Consider the following 17,352-nt stretch of genomic DNA (forward strand, 5'->3'; position numbering starts at 1 on the left):
TTTTATTTATATGAGAAAATTTTAATTTAAAATAATTTAAATTGATCTTTTATAATGTAGTTTAATAATATAATTTAGTTTATTATTATTTTATATGTTATATAATAATATAATATAGTTTAAGATCTTATGCTACTAAATTTACTTTTTTTACATTTTTCCTTTTTTTTTTTGAAGTTCCTGATTTTTTGCTCTTCCAATCTTTTTTTAGTTGCTTAATTGGCATGACATTGAATAAATAGATTAGTTAGATACCATTGTCATTTAAAAAATCATATTGCCTTTACATACTAACAATAAATATTATTTCAATTATTTGTATGTAAGTTTATTTGTTAAAAAAAAAATTGCTTTGTTTTTATGTTCATATAGTTACTGTGCCTGTTTTGGCAAATATATGCTTAGGTATTTTATACTATCTGGGTATTTTAAATGGTCTAAAACAATGTTGAATAATACTGCTGACACACAGTGTAATTTCTCCATTTTTCACTTTTGATTAAATATATTTTAACTTTATTTTGTCTGAAATCATGATTACCTGCTTTTTATTTTTACACAATAAATTCTTCTCCTGTTCTTTATTTTATCTTTGTGTGCATTTCTCATTTTTATGATGGTTTTTCAAAGTGACATACTGTTGAATTAAATTTTTTTAATCTGCCATCCATTTTCACTTTATGGGTAAATTCATGCCATTTACATTCTAAGCTACATTATTTGTTGTATGTTTTCCTCTTTCTTATTTTTCCTCACTATTCTTCTCACTCTATTTACTTTCTCTCTCCTCACTTCTGTTTTACTTCTACCTGCTACCTTCTCCTATTCCTTAACTTGTCTACCCTTCTAAAAATCCCTCTCTTAATCTTTCCCTTCCCTCACTTTATCTCCTTGATTTCTTATTTCTTTCTGAATTTAATATACTTTTATACACATGCACACACACACATATAAAATCATTCTTCATGAGAGTAAGGTTCTAGCATTACTCATCCTCTCCCCTACTAATTTCTGATTTAAGATTTTCCTTTTATGCTTTATTTGTATAATTACTTTTCATCTCTCTTTATAGAATTTTTTTTAAAGAATCACCCCATCATACTCAATATAGTTCAAGCCTTTCTTTCAAACTACTCAAATAATGATGATAATCATAAGTGTACTGCTAATATTTTCACATATATGAAATAAACAATTTGACCTTATTGGGTCTCTTATAATTGGATCTTTTAATGTTTACTTTATACTTCTCCTGGATGTGACATGTCAAAATTTCTCTTAAGTTTTGGAGTTTTTGTCACAAAAATATGAAATTCTTTTAGTTTGTTAAATGTTCATTCTTTTTTATTGAAAGTTTTTACTTAACTTTGCTGGGTAAGTTATCCTTGACCATAACCCCAGCTTTATGGAATTTAGCACTCCAGGACAATGACCTTTTAACATAATAGCTGCCAGATCTTGTGTAATACTTATTGTAGTTCCATGATCTTTAAACTGTTTTTTTTTTCCTGTTGCTTCCAATAATTTCTTCTTAACCTGGGAGCTTTGATACTTGGCTCTGCTATTCCTGTAAGTCTTTCTCCAGGGATTTCTTTTAGGTGATGATCAGTGGATTTTAAAAATTTCTGCTTTGCCTTCTTGTTCTAGAAGTTCAGGGCAATTTTCCTTGATAATTTCTTGTAATATTGTATCAAGATTCTTTTTTCATTGTAATTTTAGGTAGTCTGATAATTCTTATATTATTTCTCCTTGATTTGCTATTCACATTAGTTTCTCTTCTATTTTTTTATTCTTTTGATTTTGTTGTATGATTTCTTGGTTTCTTAGAATGTTAATAAGTTCCCCTCATTCAATTTTAGTTTCCCAGGAATTATTTTGTTCCTGGAGTTTTTAATTCCTTATTTCAAATTGATTGACTTTCCCTCCTCTGTAATTTTCTTGGATTGCTTTTATTTTTTTCTTCTATTTTTTCTCAATCTCTCTTATTTGATTTTTAACATCCTTTTAAAGTTTATCCAAGAATTCTTTTTGTGCTTGGGACCATTTGACATTTTTCATTGAAAAAGGTGTTTTTTTTTTTTTTTTTATGCTTCATTATCTTCCTCTGAATATTAACCTGGATCTTCTCTAGCCCCGTATACTTATCTATGGTTAGGTTCTTTCTTCTTTGCTTACTCATATTTACTTATTGTTTTACTTTGTTTTTTAGCAGCTATTAGTATAATCATTTTGTAGTTCCATGGTCTAAGGAATGATGTTCCAAGTCTCAGGCCCTTCTTATTGTCATTTTCTAAGTCTGAAACTTTCGCTCTTCTTTTCACTCCTCAGCCACAGCCGCAGCTGCACTACCTGGCAAATGATCTCGCTCTCTGAGGTTCTCTCCAGTAACTGCAGACTACAGCTGCCTTCTTTCCCCTGGAACTGAAACCAGAAACTTTGTTCCTTATAACTCTTAGAGTGGATGACTCCTGGCTCAGGCACCAGTGATGTCTGACAAAGTTCACAACCCCAACTCCATTACAGTGATCATGGGACCAACCAGAATCTACTGCTCATATATATAAAGGATTAGATCACGTCTCTGCAGAACCAAAGCTGGGCTCCAACGGAGGTTCTCTAGTCCAATGCAAGTAAATGTCAAGTAATTTCAGGGTGTGGAGATGAGCACAGAGCATTAACAACTTCAGAGGAATTAAGAAAGGCTTTAGGTAGAAAGCAGAACTTAAGGGGAGGTAGGTACCATAGCAGATACCTTAAAATGTCCAAAATGAGTGTGTCAATCTTTACTGAGTTTATATACCATTGGATAATAATAATATGGGAGGTGTCATTGCAGAATTTTAAAAAATGCCCAAGAGCACCCAGTTCAGCTCCTGACTGCAATATGTGGCTTTTGCAGTATTACCCACAAGTAAGGTTTTCTCCTGGAATAATCCATTATATTGTAGAATGTCTCCAATTGTTAAACTTCCCAAACCCTTTATTTGTTTTTATTTCTGCCCTCTGGGGTAAAGCAGAATAAATCCAATCCTTTTTGTCAAAGTGCTTGAAGACAGCTCACATGTCAGATCCCCTGCCCCCATCTCCACCATTCCGGGCCAATAGATTCTTGGATACTCTGATAGTATGATCTGAAGTCCCTTCTCTATCCTAGTCAATCAACCAATATGTATTTATTAAAGGCTAGTACACACCAAGCACTGGCATGAGACTAGATTTGTGATTTCTTTGGTACTGCAAACTCCCAGGTGAAGAAAGACTTTTTACTAATGCATATCAGTACCTTCTCTACAACTTACCACCTTAAAGCACAGGAGTGAAATATTTGTCCAGGGTCACATAGTCAGTATGGGCCCATTTGGATTTGGATCCAGAAGTGAGACTCGAACCCAGGATTTACTAACTTTGAGAAAAGCTTCCTATTTGATATATCTGATACACACCCTGCTTCAAGAGACTAGAAATGCAAAAATACCCAAAAAACCAGCCCCTGAATTTAAGATCTTACATTCTATTGGGGGTAAATAGGCCTAACACTAATATCTGTCTGCCTCAGTTTCCTCATCTGAAAAATGAGAAAATTAATAGCACTTAGTTCCTAGGGTTGTTGTGAGGATAAAAGGAGATTTAGAAAGAGCTTAAAACCTCAGAGCTCTTTTAAATTTTTAAAAATTTTATTTATTTAACTTTTTTAGAGTTCTATTTAAATGACATTTATTATATAAGAATACAGCCATTCTTCTTGGGATATTCTCCAGGCTGTCACCATTCTTCCTGAAATGCATCACCCAGATGGAACAATCATACTCCTCATGTGATCTGTCCCTAATCCTGGACCCTCAGCCTATCTTATAGTCACATTGGCTTTTTTGGACTATCCTCAGTCAACCCAATGGCTTATATCACATGAACCTTGCAGTCCACTAAAATCTTCAGATCTTTTCCCACATTTCTATAGCATTTCACAAATTACAAAATGCTGTCCTCACAAAACCCTGAGTCCAAGAATCATACACCCATTACAGAAACCAAGGCTAAGAGAGTAAAAGTTGTAAACCTAAGATTACACAACAGTGAGATAGTAGAAGATCTGGAGCTGGAAACCTGGAATAGTTCTCCATTAAAGGGTACAGGAGAATGTGTCCATCTGGACTCTGGCTGCTGGAGTACCCGTTTCCTGTTTCCAAGGAACTTCCTTAGGAAAATAGGTTGGTGGAGGCAGTGCAGACATAATACAAGTAGACCCTAGCTAATCCTGTATTCCTTACCATAAATGGTGAACATGGTATCACTAGATCGTGACATGGAATCAAAGAACTTGGTTTGGAATCTTGGCTTCCCGGTGTGATCTTGTGTTGGAGTCCAGCTCCAGTAGTGAATGAAGGGTGTGAAAATACAGGGGCCAGGCGGAGAGAGAGTTTCGAATATGAACTCTTCAAAGTTTATCAATCAAAGAGACAAATATATATATATGTCAAATGCTTATAGAATTGATACAAAGTACACTCTTTGAAGTTCTAATAGTTTTCTTTGACAAACAAGATCTAGTGAGATGTAAATAATTAAGCCCTAATCTTGGTTACTTAGACAGAAATGTAAATAGTTGAGATACATATATATCAGAGTAAACTTATATCAACGTCCTCAAGTACCTTTCTCCCAAATACCTGTAGTCTCCATTGTAAGCTGCTTTTCCTGTCCTGAAATCAAAAGGTTTTGTGAGGACAGCATTTTGTAAGCTTTTGATCCATTGTATAACAGTTTTACATTATGCTTCAGTCGATAGATTTCTAATCATATATTAACAAATATTTCTCTGCTATTAAAATCAGAAAAAGGAGTTTTGGTGAGCCAAGTTACTATAAGATTCAACCTGGAATGGATTTTTACCTCCTGGCTCTCTACAACCTTGAGGGAGTCAATTCTTTTCTCTGGGTCTCAGTTTCCTCATCTATAAAATTAGAGGTTTGGATAGCCTCTGAAAGGCTCTTCCAGGTCAAAACCCTAGTTATTCTTCCAGAAAGGCCTATCCCTGGCAGATACCTCATTTCCCCTTGCTCTGTTTCCTCCTTTGCTCAGAGACTCCAGAGAGGACAGGGCCCCATTTGTGCTGATACAGGCCTTCATCTGCCTCCCTTCCTTCCTGGGGGTAGGATGGGGGATTCCCAGGATGAGCTGTCTTTAACCTTCCTGGCAACATACAGTTTCAGATTCATAAGTGAAACTACCGTTTTAACTAGGAAAAGGAGGAAAGAGGTTTGGGAAATAGCCAGAAGAAAAGGGGAAGGAGATAGTTGGTACTCTCCCAATCCCACATTAGAGTCACAGTACAGTCAGAAAGACTTTTGCCCTCAGGAAGAAGGGAGACCACACTCCTGCCAGAATGGAATCTGCAGTCTAAGGGGAGAGGAAGAGAATCTTGCCTTATGAAGAAGGGTAGCAGGACCTCCTGGTTTGAGGAGGAAGACAAAGGCCTTGTGCTCTGTCTGAAAGGAAAACCTGATTTCTGCTATTGGGGACCATCAGGACCCAGCCAGAAAACATCATTTCTTCTGCAAGCAATGGGACAAGTGCTATGTTGGGCCCTGGGCATACTGGCCAAAGACAAGCCTTTTTGTCATCAAGAGCTTATATCTGTAGAGAGGAAACAGCATTGTAGAAATATAAATCATATGCCAGTATTCTCTTCTTTTATATAATATAAGATAGTTCTCTCTGAGAGCAGTTTCTTGGGGAGGCTTTCTGGAGGCAGCCTTAGTTTTGGTTCAGATCAATAATCATTCCAAATGCAGCCAGCTGATAAAAGTTCAAACGTTTATTTTCTCCTTCCTTGGGCCTGGGTAGCTTTTTTAGAGGCCTCAGTTTTCCTTGGTTCTGAGAGCTCTCCTTGCTAGTCTTTTGCCTCTAGCTCAACTCCAAATGTCTCCAGCCAGCACCAAGGTGAAAGTTGGAATGAATCTGTCTTGCCTCCGAGAGAGGGCTTCTGGCTCTCCCAGAGTCCTCCTGTGTCTGTCCCAGAGTGCCTCTGTGTCTGTCCCAAAGTGCTCCTCTCCAACTCCTGGCAATGTGGAGTTGGAGAGGAGCACTTTGGGACAGACACATATGTGTGTGTGTGTGTGTGTGTATATATATATACACATGCATATAAGTTGTTAAGGGTATTTTATTTTTCCAAATACACTCAAAGATAGTTTTCAACATTCACCTTTGGAAAATGGGTTCTAAATTTTTCTCCCTCTCTCTCTCCTATCCCCCCCTCTCCAAGAAAGCAAGCAATCCAATATAGATTGAACATGTGCAATTCTTTTAAACAAATTACCATATCTAATTAGCAATACTCCTCCCCATATTATTTTGTATTTACTTTATTTCATGTATTTAGTTTTTATTTACTGATATATACATATATAATATGCCTATACATGTATATGTAGAATATTTACAGGGATATATATATATGTATAGGTATATGTATATGTGTGTATAATTAGTTGCTTGAATGATTGCCGGGAGGGGAAGGGAATGAGCATTTATGAAGTACTTACTATGTGCCAGGCACTCTGCTAAGTCCTTTATATATATCATCTCATATTGGTCTCACAAAAAAGCTCAGAGATGTAGTTGCTGTTGTTATCTTTTTATCATTTTACAGATGAAGAAACTGAGGCAGACAGAAGTTAAATAATACAAGCTATCTGAGACTGGATTTAAATTCATCTTGCTGACTCTGAACCTAGCATGCTATCTACTTTGCAATCTAGCTGGCTCCAGCTAAGAATCTCGGGGTGGGGAAAGGGAGGGAAGATTATGAAAGCCCTTGATTAAGAAGTACCCCTTCATCTAACATGTATTTCAACATATTTAACATGAATTGGACTACTTGCTAGAGGGGGGAGGAGTAGGAGAAAGAAGGGGAAAATTTGCAACAAAAGGTTATGCAAAGGTCAATGTTGGAAAAATTACCCATGCATATGCTTTGTAAATAAAATGTTTTAATAAAAAAAGAGAAGTGCCTCTTCAGCTGAGTCTTGAAGGATAATAGGGATTCTAATGAGAGAAAATGAAGAGAGAGAGCATTCCAAGCATGGGAATGTCTGTTCAAAGATATGGAGGCAGAAGAAAGTATGTTGAATAAGTCAGCCAGTTTGCATTAAGCGTTTGTGAAGGAAAATAATGGGATATAAGCCTGAGAAAGCAGGTTGGAACAAAATGGTGGAGAACTTTAAATAACAGGTCACTTGATGTTTTTTATTCAAGAGACAAGAATGAGCCAGAAGGAATTACGGAACCTTCTTTAGTAGCAGAATATGGTCAGATCTGTGCTTTATGAAAATCTACCTCGTAGCTGTATGAAGAGTGACTTGGATAAAGAAGAAGCTGTATGGTACATGAAGGTAATGAGATATTATTGTTCTATAAAAAATGATGAACAAGCTGATTATAGAAAGGCCTGGAAAGATTTACATGAACTATTGCTGAATAAAACAAGCAGAACCAGGAATACATTGTACATGATAACAGCAAGAATATGTGATGACCAAATATGAAAAACTTGGTTCTTTTCAATAGTTCAGTGATCCAAGGCAATCCCAATTGACTTTGGACAGAAAATGCCATCTGCATCCTGAAAAAGATCTAGGGAGACTGAATGTAAATCAATCAACACATGCTATATTCACTTCTTTTTTATGTTTGTTAATCTCTCCCATTGTTTTTCCCTTTTGCTCTGATTTTTCTCTCTCAATATGATTCATAAAGCAATGTGTATTAAAAATAAACTTACAAAATAAACTTATAATAAGTTTAAAAAAGAAGCTGTATATGGGAAGAATGGCTTGAATTCTTATAAATTTGAGTCAATTCTCTATATATTTTAGAAATGAGGCTTTTATCAGAATCCTTGAATTTAAATTTTCACTCCCCAGTTTATTGCTTCCTTTCTAATCTTGTCTGCATTGATTTTGTTTATACTTTTTTCCCCTGAGGCAATTGGGATTAAGTGACTTGCCCAGGGTCACACAGCCAAGAAGTGTTAAGTGTCTGAGGTCATATTTGAACTCAGGTCCTCCTGACTTCAGGGTTAGTGCCCTATCCACTACACCAACTAACTGCCCCTAGACAAAAGCTTTTTAATGTAATATAATCAAAATTATCCATTTTGCATTCAATAATGTACTCCAGTTCTTCTTTGGCCACAAATTCCTTTCTATGTATGAGGAGACTGATTGGGAAATGATTTGGATAGTCCAAGAAAAGGGTGATGAGGGCCTAAATAGAAATGTTGTCTGTATACATGGAGAAGAGATGGGTCACCCTGTTCTGAGGAGAAGAATAAAGAAGAGAACCGCTTCTCTGAAGCAAAAGACAAATGTTCCCCAGAATGGGGGCAGTTTGTTCTGGTCCTACCAGGGGCCTGGGGGTTCTCAGGAATGACATTATTTTAATCCAATCCCCCACCTTTCGGATGAGGAGACAGTATAAGATGATATAAAATTAGCTTGTTCTTCCATCCTATGTCTCAGTTGTGCTGGCTTTAAGCGAAGGTCCATTTGGGGTAGGGAAGATCAACCACAGAACTAAAAAGACCAAACCTTCGGTGTCCTAAATGAAGCTTGAACCTAGACCCCAGGTTGACTGAATGCGGTTGTCCTTCCTCTTTAGAGTGTGAGAACTGAGACTTCTCTGAGAACTGGGGACAGGGGGGGGAAGGGACAGAGGAGGAAAGGGGAGGGACCCGGGGACTTGGCGTCTTCATCCTTTCAGGCTTACAAACAACAGGGCATCTGCCTGTTCCTCTTCTCTCCCAGCACAGAACCTCATTGGGTTGCTGAGAGAGTCCAGGGAGGCACTGGGTCTCAGGGAGCCATTCTTGACTCTGGATTTGCTATCCAGGTGAGTCACCCCCTCCCTCCAGTAGCCCCGGCACCTTGGAGACTGGGCATCTAGCCCTTCCAGCCTAAGGAAGAGGGAAGAGTGTGTGAGGAGGGAGTCTTCGGGGATGGGCGGTCTCTGGGGTTGGGCCTCTGAGTCTGAACAGCAGGAGGCTACTGGGCTCCCTTCCTCCCCTCTCCTCGTCTCAGGCAGGAAATCCAGGGTTCTGCACTAGGAGTGCAGCACACTATTGCTGTAGGGTTTCCCTGGCTGCAGGCTGTTGAGGAGGCTGAATGATGATTTTAGGGCTGTGGGCTAGGGAGATGTTCCCGTTCCGGAGCAACTGCATCAGTCGCTTATGGGCTGGGGTGAAGGGAGGGACAGAGCCGGTTTTGAGGGGTGGGGAGGCAGTTGCTTTTAGCCACTGCTAGAAACCCGAGGCTCATTCCAGGCTCAAGAGAGCTCTGAGGCCCGGATCTGGGGTGTCTCCTTAGGCCGCAGGGATGCAGGCTGCTGGGACCTGGCCGCCCCTTCTGTTGCTGCTTCTGCTCCTGCTGCTGCCTAGCTCCGAGGGCCAGGACTCGGCTCGGAACTGCAGCCTGCCCTTGGGCCCCAAGAACTGCAGCTGTCAGTCTACCTGGGAGCTCCAAAGCTGCTCGGACGAGCTAACCTGCATCGACCACTCCGGCAACAACGTCAACGTAACCTCTTACTACCAGCGACATTGCGAACCGCGCGGCGAGCCGCCCGTGGGGATCATCGTGGGCGTCACCATGGGGCTGGCGCTGCTGCTGCTAGCCGGGGGCGCCGTGGGGACGGTCCTGAGGATCCGCAGGAAACGGGGGTCGGCGGCCCCCGAACCCTGTCCGTGGAAGCCTTCGGAGAGCAGCGCGAGCTCGGCCTCAGTCTTGCAACCTCGTTATAGCAGCCGGAGCCTCACTACCCCCTCTGCTAGTCCAGACCCAACTAGCCCTGCAGCTCTGCTCTATGAGAACTTGTTTCTGGACTCCCAGCCCCGCAGCCAGAATTCGGACCCCAGTCACAGTCGGTAAGTGACCAGCCTCACTGTATCCCTCCGAGAGACCTCCGCTTTCCTCTTATCTAGGCTTCAAGTATGAGTTCATAAGCATACAACCTTTTTCCTATGGTCCTCACGATCACCCCGTACCCTCTCAGAGTTTTATTTTCATTTATTTTATTAGCTGAGACAATTGGGGTTAAGTGTTCAGGGCCACACAGCTAGGAAGTCTGTGTCATATGATCTATCCACTGCACCAATTAGCTGTTCTCCATCTTAGAGTTTTAAATGCAGATTTGAGGAGTATTTTGGATATGGGGGGAAAGCCAACCCATTTTACAGGTGAGAAGAATGAGTCCCCTAGAAAAATTCAAGGATACATAGCTCCAAGATGGACCTTACTTATATCACGTTCTTTGTTCGTTTTACTTTTTTAAAGAGTTACCTTAAATGAATCTCTAACTGGTGAGGTAACCTTCAGGGGATGGACTCATCCATCCATCTCCCCTTGTTCCCAGTAGGGCTCCGCACAGCTGGAACATGAGGTGACACAGAGTCCTGGGGAAGATCTGGATTCTAGTCCTTGTTTTTCTACTCTCTTACTTTTGCTGGACCTCAGTCTTTTCATTTGTAAAGTGGTTAGGCTGTTAGACTAAATCAGTCTCAGAGCTGGTAGGGATCTTGGAACATCTCTAGTCCAGCCTCTTGCTGAGCAGGATCTTATTCTGTGACATTGCTTGATATGTGGTCATCTCCCCCTCATCTTTATGAGCTCTGGAGGTGATCCATTCCATTACTGCTCAGTTTATGTGGTTAAAATTATAAGTGAGAATTTCTATCTGCCTCTGTGACTAACACCCCTTGGTTCTGGTTCTGATTCTGCCCTCTGGAACCAAGAATAATAAGTTTAGTCCCTTTTAAGTGACAGTCCCTTTAAATATTTGAAAACAGTTCTCATGGATTTCCTCCCCTCCCTTCCCATTTCTCTCAGAGCATCTCTTCTCAGCCTAAATGACCCCAGTTTACTAACTTAAATCTTAGTTTCCAATTCCCTCCCCATACTGGACGCTCCTCTGGACACCCACAGTTTTCAGTGACCTTGCTAAATTGTAGCTTCAGGGTTGAATTCAATATTCCTAATGTGGTATGAAAAGAGTACAGGGAACAACTCTTTCTTGCTATTCCTCTTAGTGGAACCTGAAAATGCAGTTAGCCAGGACTGAGGTTACGTCTGGCCCTGACCTGCTATTAGAAGTCTCTGCAAATGATCACAGATATTGAGCTGATTCTATGGCTCCATAGATTTCTCCAAGCCCTTCATTTTTATTTGAGAAACAGAAAGGGAGAATATGGGGTTTTTGTCCAAGGTTTGTCCAAGGCAATAGCACAGGTTGTGGGGTGGGTGGGGGACTGGAAGGGTCCAGTTCAGTGACTTTTCGGAAGATGGAATGAGCCAGCACAGACTTTCATCAGGTAGGGTGGTTTAATGAACAAAATAAATCTTTGACTTGATCCCCAGAAAACTCAGGTTTGGCAGGTTAGTTTTGAAAACTTAGTTTGATTTAGACTTTCATACTAGTTGTATGATCTTAATTTCTCTCAACCTTAGTTTCCTCATTTGTAAAAGGTTGAATTAGATGACTTCTGGGGATCCGAGTTCAAATCAGAATTCAGATACTTACTAGCTGTATGACTCTGGGCAAGTCACTTCACCATTTGCCCCAGTTTTCTCATCTGTAAAATAAGCTGGAGAAGGAAATGGCAAATCATTCCAGTATTTTTGCCAAGAAAACCCCAAATGGGATCAAGAAGAGTTACAAATAAGGTCATGAAGAATTGGACATGACTGAAAATGATTGAACTCCATAAAGTCTTTCCTTCTAGTGGCAGATCTGCAACCACTCATTTCACAAGAAGGCCAGAATAAGTTTGATTTCCCTCCTGGCTTCCTCCCAGCCCACTCTAGCCCACCCCATGTCACCCCAACACTGTTGTAACATCTGGCTGTCTTTTCTTCTCCAACCAGAGGGGCTTCCCCAGAGCCTGAGGACCTCTATATGAACTACGAGGGCAGCTCCAGGTCTGAGCAACCCATCTATGGCAATGTGGATAATGTGACCTGCATCCCAGACCGACAAATGGCCCCTCAGCCTGGGGCCGAGGATGAAGATGACTATGTGGTGCCGGGATGCTGAATTCATCAGACTGGCAAACCTGGACCTGAAGACCCAGGACCAGCACCTTTATCTCACCAGACTTTATGCAATTGAGCCAGCCAGTTGGTTATGCCCAAGACTCCAGGCAGGCAGGAACTGAAGAGAGTTTGGGCAGCTCCGAAAATGTAATAAAGCAATTCGCTATAGGCTGAAACGTCTCTGCCCTTCCCCACCCCATCTTCCTTCCTTATTTCTCCAGGGTCCAATTCTGACCACCAGAGCTGCTCTCTGTCCCTTTCCTACAACAGAGTAGAGCTAACCAAACCGGAAGTTACCCCTCCCCCTTTGCTGGGTTTGGGTTCCAAAAAGGGAAAGAGAATGGGGGAGTAACTGAGACCTATGAACCGGACTTGGTGAGGGTGAGCTGGTTGTGGGAGCAGGGTGAAAGCTCAAGTGCTGGTGCTTCCAGGCCAGCAGTGGCTGGGAGGACTTTGTGCTCCATCATCATCATCCCCTACCCTCAGGGGAGGGGGTGCAGGCCAAGTTAGGATTCCAACTTGGTGGGGGGGAAGGTTGACCTTCCCATAGATCTGCTAGCAGCCCCTCAGTGTGATGTAATTCAGCAAACATTTATTAACCACCGAACTGTGCTTGGTGCTGGCAATACAGACAAAAAAGAAAAGAAAAAGAAAGAAAAGGAGAGATATGAAACAATGGCTGATTAAATTTAAAAAAGTGTTTGTTTTTTTTAAAGGATGGGAGAGTCATGGACATGTTTTCTGCAACAGGGAAGGAGAGAGAGAGAGAGAGAGAGAGAGAGGCAGGGAGGGAGGAAGGGAAAGAGAGAGAGGCAGGTAGGGAGCAAAGGAAGGAGGGAAAGAGGGAGGGAGAGAGGGAGGGAGAGAGGGAGGAAAGAAGAGAGGGAGAGAGGGAGGGAGAGAGGGAGGGAGGAAGAGAGGAAGAGAGGGAGAGAGGGAAGGAGAGAGGGAGGGAGAGAAGGAGGGAGAGAGGGAGAGAGAGAGAGAGAGAGAGAGAGAGAGAGAGAGAAAAGAGTGGTTGAGATGATAAAGGAGTTAAATGCTGGAGAAACTGGGAGGGGATGGCTCAGGGATGAATGTGTTGTAGCAGGAGCACTATCTCTTCATTGGAGTAAAAGCAGAGCTAGTTGGGAAAGGTGTCTGAATGATGTGGGGTAAGGAGTAGGGGACAAAGGTGAGCTACAAGGTCACATATTCCTGGGCTTTCAGAACATCACTTTGGCAGCTCTGTGGGGAATGGTTTGGAGAGGGGAGAAGCTGCAGGCAGGAAATTAAATAAGATGCTTTTGCAGTGATCCAGGTGGAGCCTCCCCTTGTGTTAGGGACATTTCTCAGGCCAATTGCTCTAGAATCACACAATTTTCTAATTTTGCTGGGAGCCTAGGGAGTCCAATTGGAGATGTAGGTCAGAGGACCTTTAAGATTTTGGTGAAGATTAATAGAATTGAACATCCAACTTCTTCTTGAGGTTTATTAGGAGAAGGGACCTTGTGGTATAGACTTCTTAGCAGAAAGAAGTCTTCATCTGGAGATAGAAGGCCTGTGTTCAAATCTCAGCTCTTCTACTTCTTACCTAAATAATTTTGGGAAATTGCTTTTTTCCCCTCTGTGGGCCTCAGTTTTCTTACCTGTAAAATGGAGTTAGACTGAAAGGTTTCTGAGACTCCTCCCAGATAGAAATCGATGATCCCACTTTAGCTGTCATTTCCACGAGGCTTTCCATAATAACCCAGGGATACAATAAGTAGTATTATTCCCATTTTACAAAGGTGGAAATTGAGACTTAAAATAAATGACATTTTATTTTTATTTTGAACTTAAACCTCAAATAAAATGAACATTTTCATAGGCAATGTAGATCAAATGAAGAGGATTATGCAGTACATGAAATTTAATCTCTATAAAGTCTAAGATTAAGGAATTTATTCAGGTTTACACTATTACCTTTGGGATTAGAATCCAAGTCTCTCCTGACTTGGAAGTCCAGTTGTCTATCATGACATCATTCAAGAAGATTGGAAGCAGAAAGACTCACAATTCTCTTACCACTCTTGGACACAGGACAGCTTGAGCCTAAATTCCCACTCCGGACCTGAAGGCATATCTTAAAAGAGCTCCCCTTAACCTACTATGGCCCCTCCCTGCTTCCAGGAGCTTGTGTGGATGGCGCACTGGGAGGCAGCTGGCCAATCTTGAGCTCTTTCAATAATCCCACAAAGAAGGTTTTATCTCCATTTTATAGATGAGGAAATTGAGTTCCAAAAGGACAGCTAAGTGACACAGGGAGAATTTGATTCCATCAACAAACATTGTGTCTACTATGGGCAAGTCACTGTGCTAAGTATTGGGGACATTGGGGGAAAAAAAGACAGTTCTTTAAGCTTAAAATCTAATGGGAGAAAGAACATACAAACTAATATATAAAATGCAAGTTGCATACAGAATAAATAGGAAATAATTAACACTGGGAAGGCATTAGAATTAAGAGTGAAGGGAGAGGGAAACTGTTCCCTTTACTGAAACTGTGTTCCCTTTAAAATTATCACTCTGAAACTGTGTTATCTTTTGATCTGTGATGCCTTTTGGAGTTTTCAGCCCCTCCTGGGGAAAGTATATCTCCCCAGATAAGTTATCTTTCGGAGATGCCAGACCCTTTGATTCTATTAGAAATCTTGGTCAAAAAGCACCCCTTTGAAGTGTTGTTAATTCCAATAGGAGATCTGAGATGGATACCAATAAGCATCTAGACGTGGAAACTCTGGCTTCCTTTTCAACCTGAAGCCTCAAGACTCTTTTTAAAGGGCAGTTTCTAAACTCACCCCTTGCAGAAGGTCCAAAGCAGCTTGTTAGGATCCTGCCCGCTGAGAAGGCAGTCTCTTCTCAGTGTCAGCCTCCATTACCCTAATAGGACTTTGCCTCTATAGCAGTCAGTCTCTTTGCAAAATTGGCTTCCTATCCAACAACAAACTTTCATTTTTGCCAATTAATAATTCGGGTTCATGAATTCTTTCATGAAGAACCTGTGTGCTGACCATTAGGGATTTTAACAACTCTCTGACTGCCATTAACCTCATCAAGAGTGGTTAGGGAAAGCTTCTAGGAAAAGATGGGATTTTAACTGAGACTTCAATAAGGTAAGGGAGACCAATAGGTGGAGTTGAGAAGGGAGAGTGTTTTAGATATGGGGGACAAGCAGAGGAAATGCTTGGAGCCAGGTGAATTGTTCAAGGAATAACCAAGAAGCCACTGCCAATGGTTCAATAGTACATGGTATAAGAAGATTGGAACATAGTTCTTGATTCCGGGTTCAATTCTCTAGCCCTGTGAAATGACTCTAGTAATTGTCCAAGGCCAAACAGCAAGTCAGTGATAAAATAGGAGCAGATGCCCCTGTGAATATGATAATCCGAGAAGGAGAGCTTCATTTAGATTTTGAGGCATCAGGGAATCCTTCCCCTACTCCATCCTACAGATTCTTTTTGAGGTTGTTGTTTTGGTTTATTTTTAAGTTTTTTTATTTCCCTCAATTACATGTAAAATTTGCTTTTTAAAAATTTGAATTCCAAATTTCTGTCTTCCCTTTCCCTTCCCTGCCTTGAGAAGGTAATCAATTTGTTTAAAATTATACATGTGCAGTCATACAAAACACATTTTCGTATCAGTCATGTTGTGAAAGACACCAAAAAAACTAAAGCAACAAGAAAAATAAAGAATGTTAAAAAAAAAAGGAATGCTTTGGTCTGCATTGCAACTCCATCAGTTCTTTCTTTGGAGGTGAATAATGTTTTTCATCATAAATCTTTTAGAACTGTCTTGGATCATTGTATTGCTGAGAAAAGCTAAGTCATTCACAGCTGGTAATGGTACAGTATTGCTGTTATTGTATCTAATGTTCTCTTGGTTTTGTTCACTTCACTTCGCATGAATCAGTTGATGTAATTCTTTCCAGGTTTTTCTGAGAGCATCCTGCTCATCATTTCTTATAGCACAATAGTATTCTATTATAGTTATATAATCACAATTTGTTTGACCATTCTCCAATTGATGGACATCCCTTCAATTTCAATTCTTTGTAATCACTAAAAGAGCTGCTTTAAATATTTTTGCATATATAGCCCTCTTTCTTTCTTTCTTTCTTTTTTTTTTTTTTTTGATTTCTTTGAGAGATAGATTTAGTTGTGGTATTGCTGTGTCAAAGGGTATGCAAAGTTTTGTAGTCTTTTGGGCATAATTAAACCTGTCCATTTTAAACCTGTTGCTCTGAGCTATAATCAGAAGGCAAAAGGTCTAACCTCCTTTTCAAGGCCATACAGACCGTAGCTTTAGGTCCTGTGGTGTGTTTTTCATTGTGGTTAGAAAGGCCTCAGCACATGAAGCAGGGACATTGCTGAATATCAAGCGGGAGGTCAGGGAGAAGCTCCCCTCTCTCTCGACAGTGCTGTACTGACCTCCAATTGGGTCCTGTAGCCCTACAGACTGTTCTTCCAGTTGCCTCTGCAGTTCAAATGGATTACAACTCAGAGAAAGTTTTTCCTAAGTTTGAATTCACAGAGCCCTGCTCTCTGGAACTTGTCTGTCCTGTCACATCATTCTTCCTGTGATCCCCTCCCACTTCCTTTTTTGTCTCCGTCTAACTTCCCTTTGGGTGCCCTCTCTTATCTCTCTATGTGTGTCCCTTTTCTGTCTCTCCATGTCTGCCCTTCTGACATTTCTCTTCTGGATCCCATTCCCACCTTCACAAGGCTTTTATGCTAACCTTTGATTGGTCAAAGTCTGCAGTGTGGCTGCATATTCAGATGTGCTTTTTTTGAGGATCTCCATGCTCCCAAATGGCTTTCCCATGAAAACTACCATTCTTGATCTTCCAAGACTGGTGTACCCAGCTTTGAACTATTGATGACAAGACTATGAGGTAAGTTATAGGAAGATAGAAGGAAGCCAATCCCAGGTGCATTGAGAAGTTGAAAAATTTCATTTCCTGTCAATATTCCAGTCTAAGAGACATCTGAAAAATCCCTGATGTGGGAGCCAAAAAATCTGGTTCCTTTGGTAGGTTCAGCCAAAGCACAAGGTCTGCTGATACAGTCTTCAGAGTTAAATTTTGATTGTTGAAAGCATGTCATGAAACCCATTTCTCATTTGTTGGAAGAGTGGAGGATTATGGATGTGGAAAGTTGTATATGTTATCAGACATAGTTATCTTATAGAGGGTTTTGCTGAACTATTTTTATTATAAGGAAGGATTCTATGGAATGGGTGGTAGAAAATT

General features: G+C 40.6%; 1 protein-coding gene across 1 annotated transcript; it reads left to right on the plus strand.

The window, feature by feature from the left end:
• Positions 1-8,741: 8,741 nt before the first annotated feature.
• LRRC25 (leucine rich repeat containing 25) lies at positions 8,742-12,398 on the plus strand. The gene is made up of 3 exons (XM_003762922.4): positions 8,742-8,892; positions 9,366-9,919; positions 11,916-12,398. The coding sequence occupies exons 2-3, from the start codon at positions 9,375-9,377 to the stop codon at positions 12,082-12,084; spliced, it is 714 nt and encodes a 237-aa protein (XP_003762970.2). The 5' UTR covers positions 8,742-8,892; positions 9,366-9,374; the 3' UTR covers positions 12,085-12,398.
• Positions 12,399-17,352: the final 4,954 nt, after the last annotated feature.

Source organism: Sarcophilus harrisii, chromosome 1 (assembly GCF_902635505.1).
Source record: "Sarcophilus harrisii chromosome 1, mSarHar1.11, whole genome shotgun sequence".
NCBI classification, from domain to species: Eukaryota; Metazoa; Chordata; class Mammalia; order Dasyuromorphia; family Dasyuridae; genus Sarcophilus; species Sarcophilus harrisii.

Bases quoted from the DNA above. Each gene is read 5' to 3' on its own strand.
- LRRC25 (XM_003762922.4), top strand. From the start codon at position 9,375: ATGCAGGCTGCTGGGACCTGGCCGCCCCTTCTGTTGCTGCTTCTGCTC. The intron at 9,920-11,915 runs GTAAGTGACCAG...TTCTCCAACCAG, and splicing joins TCGGACCCCAGTCACAGTCG to AGGGGCTTCCCCAGAGCCTG.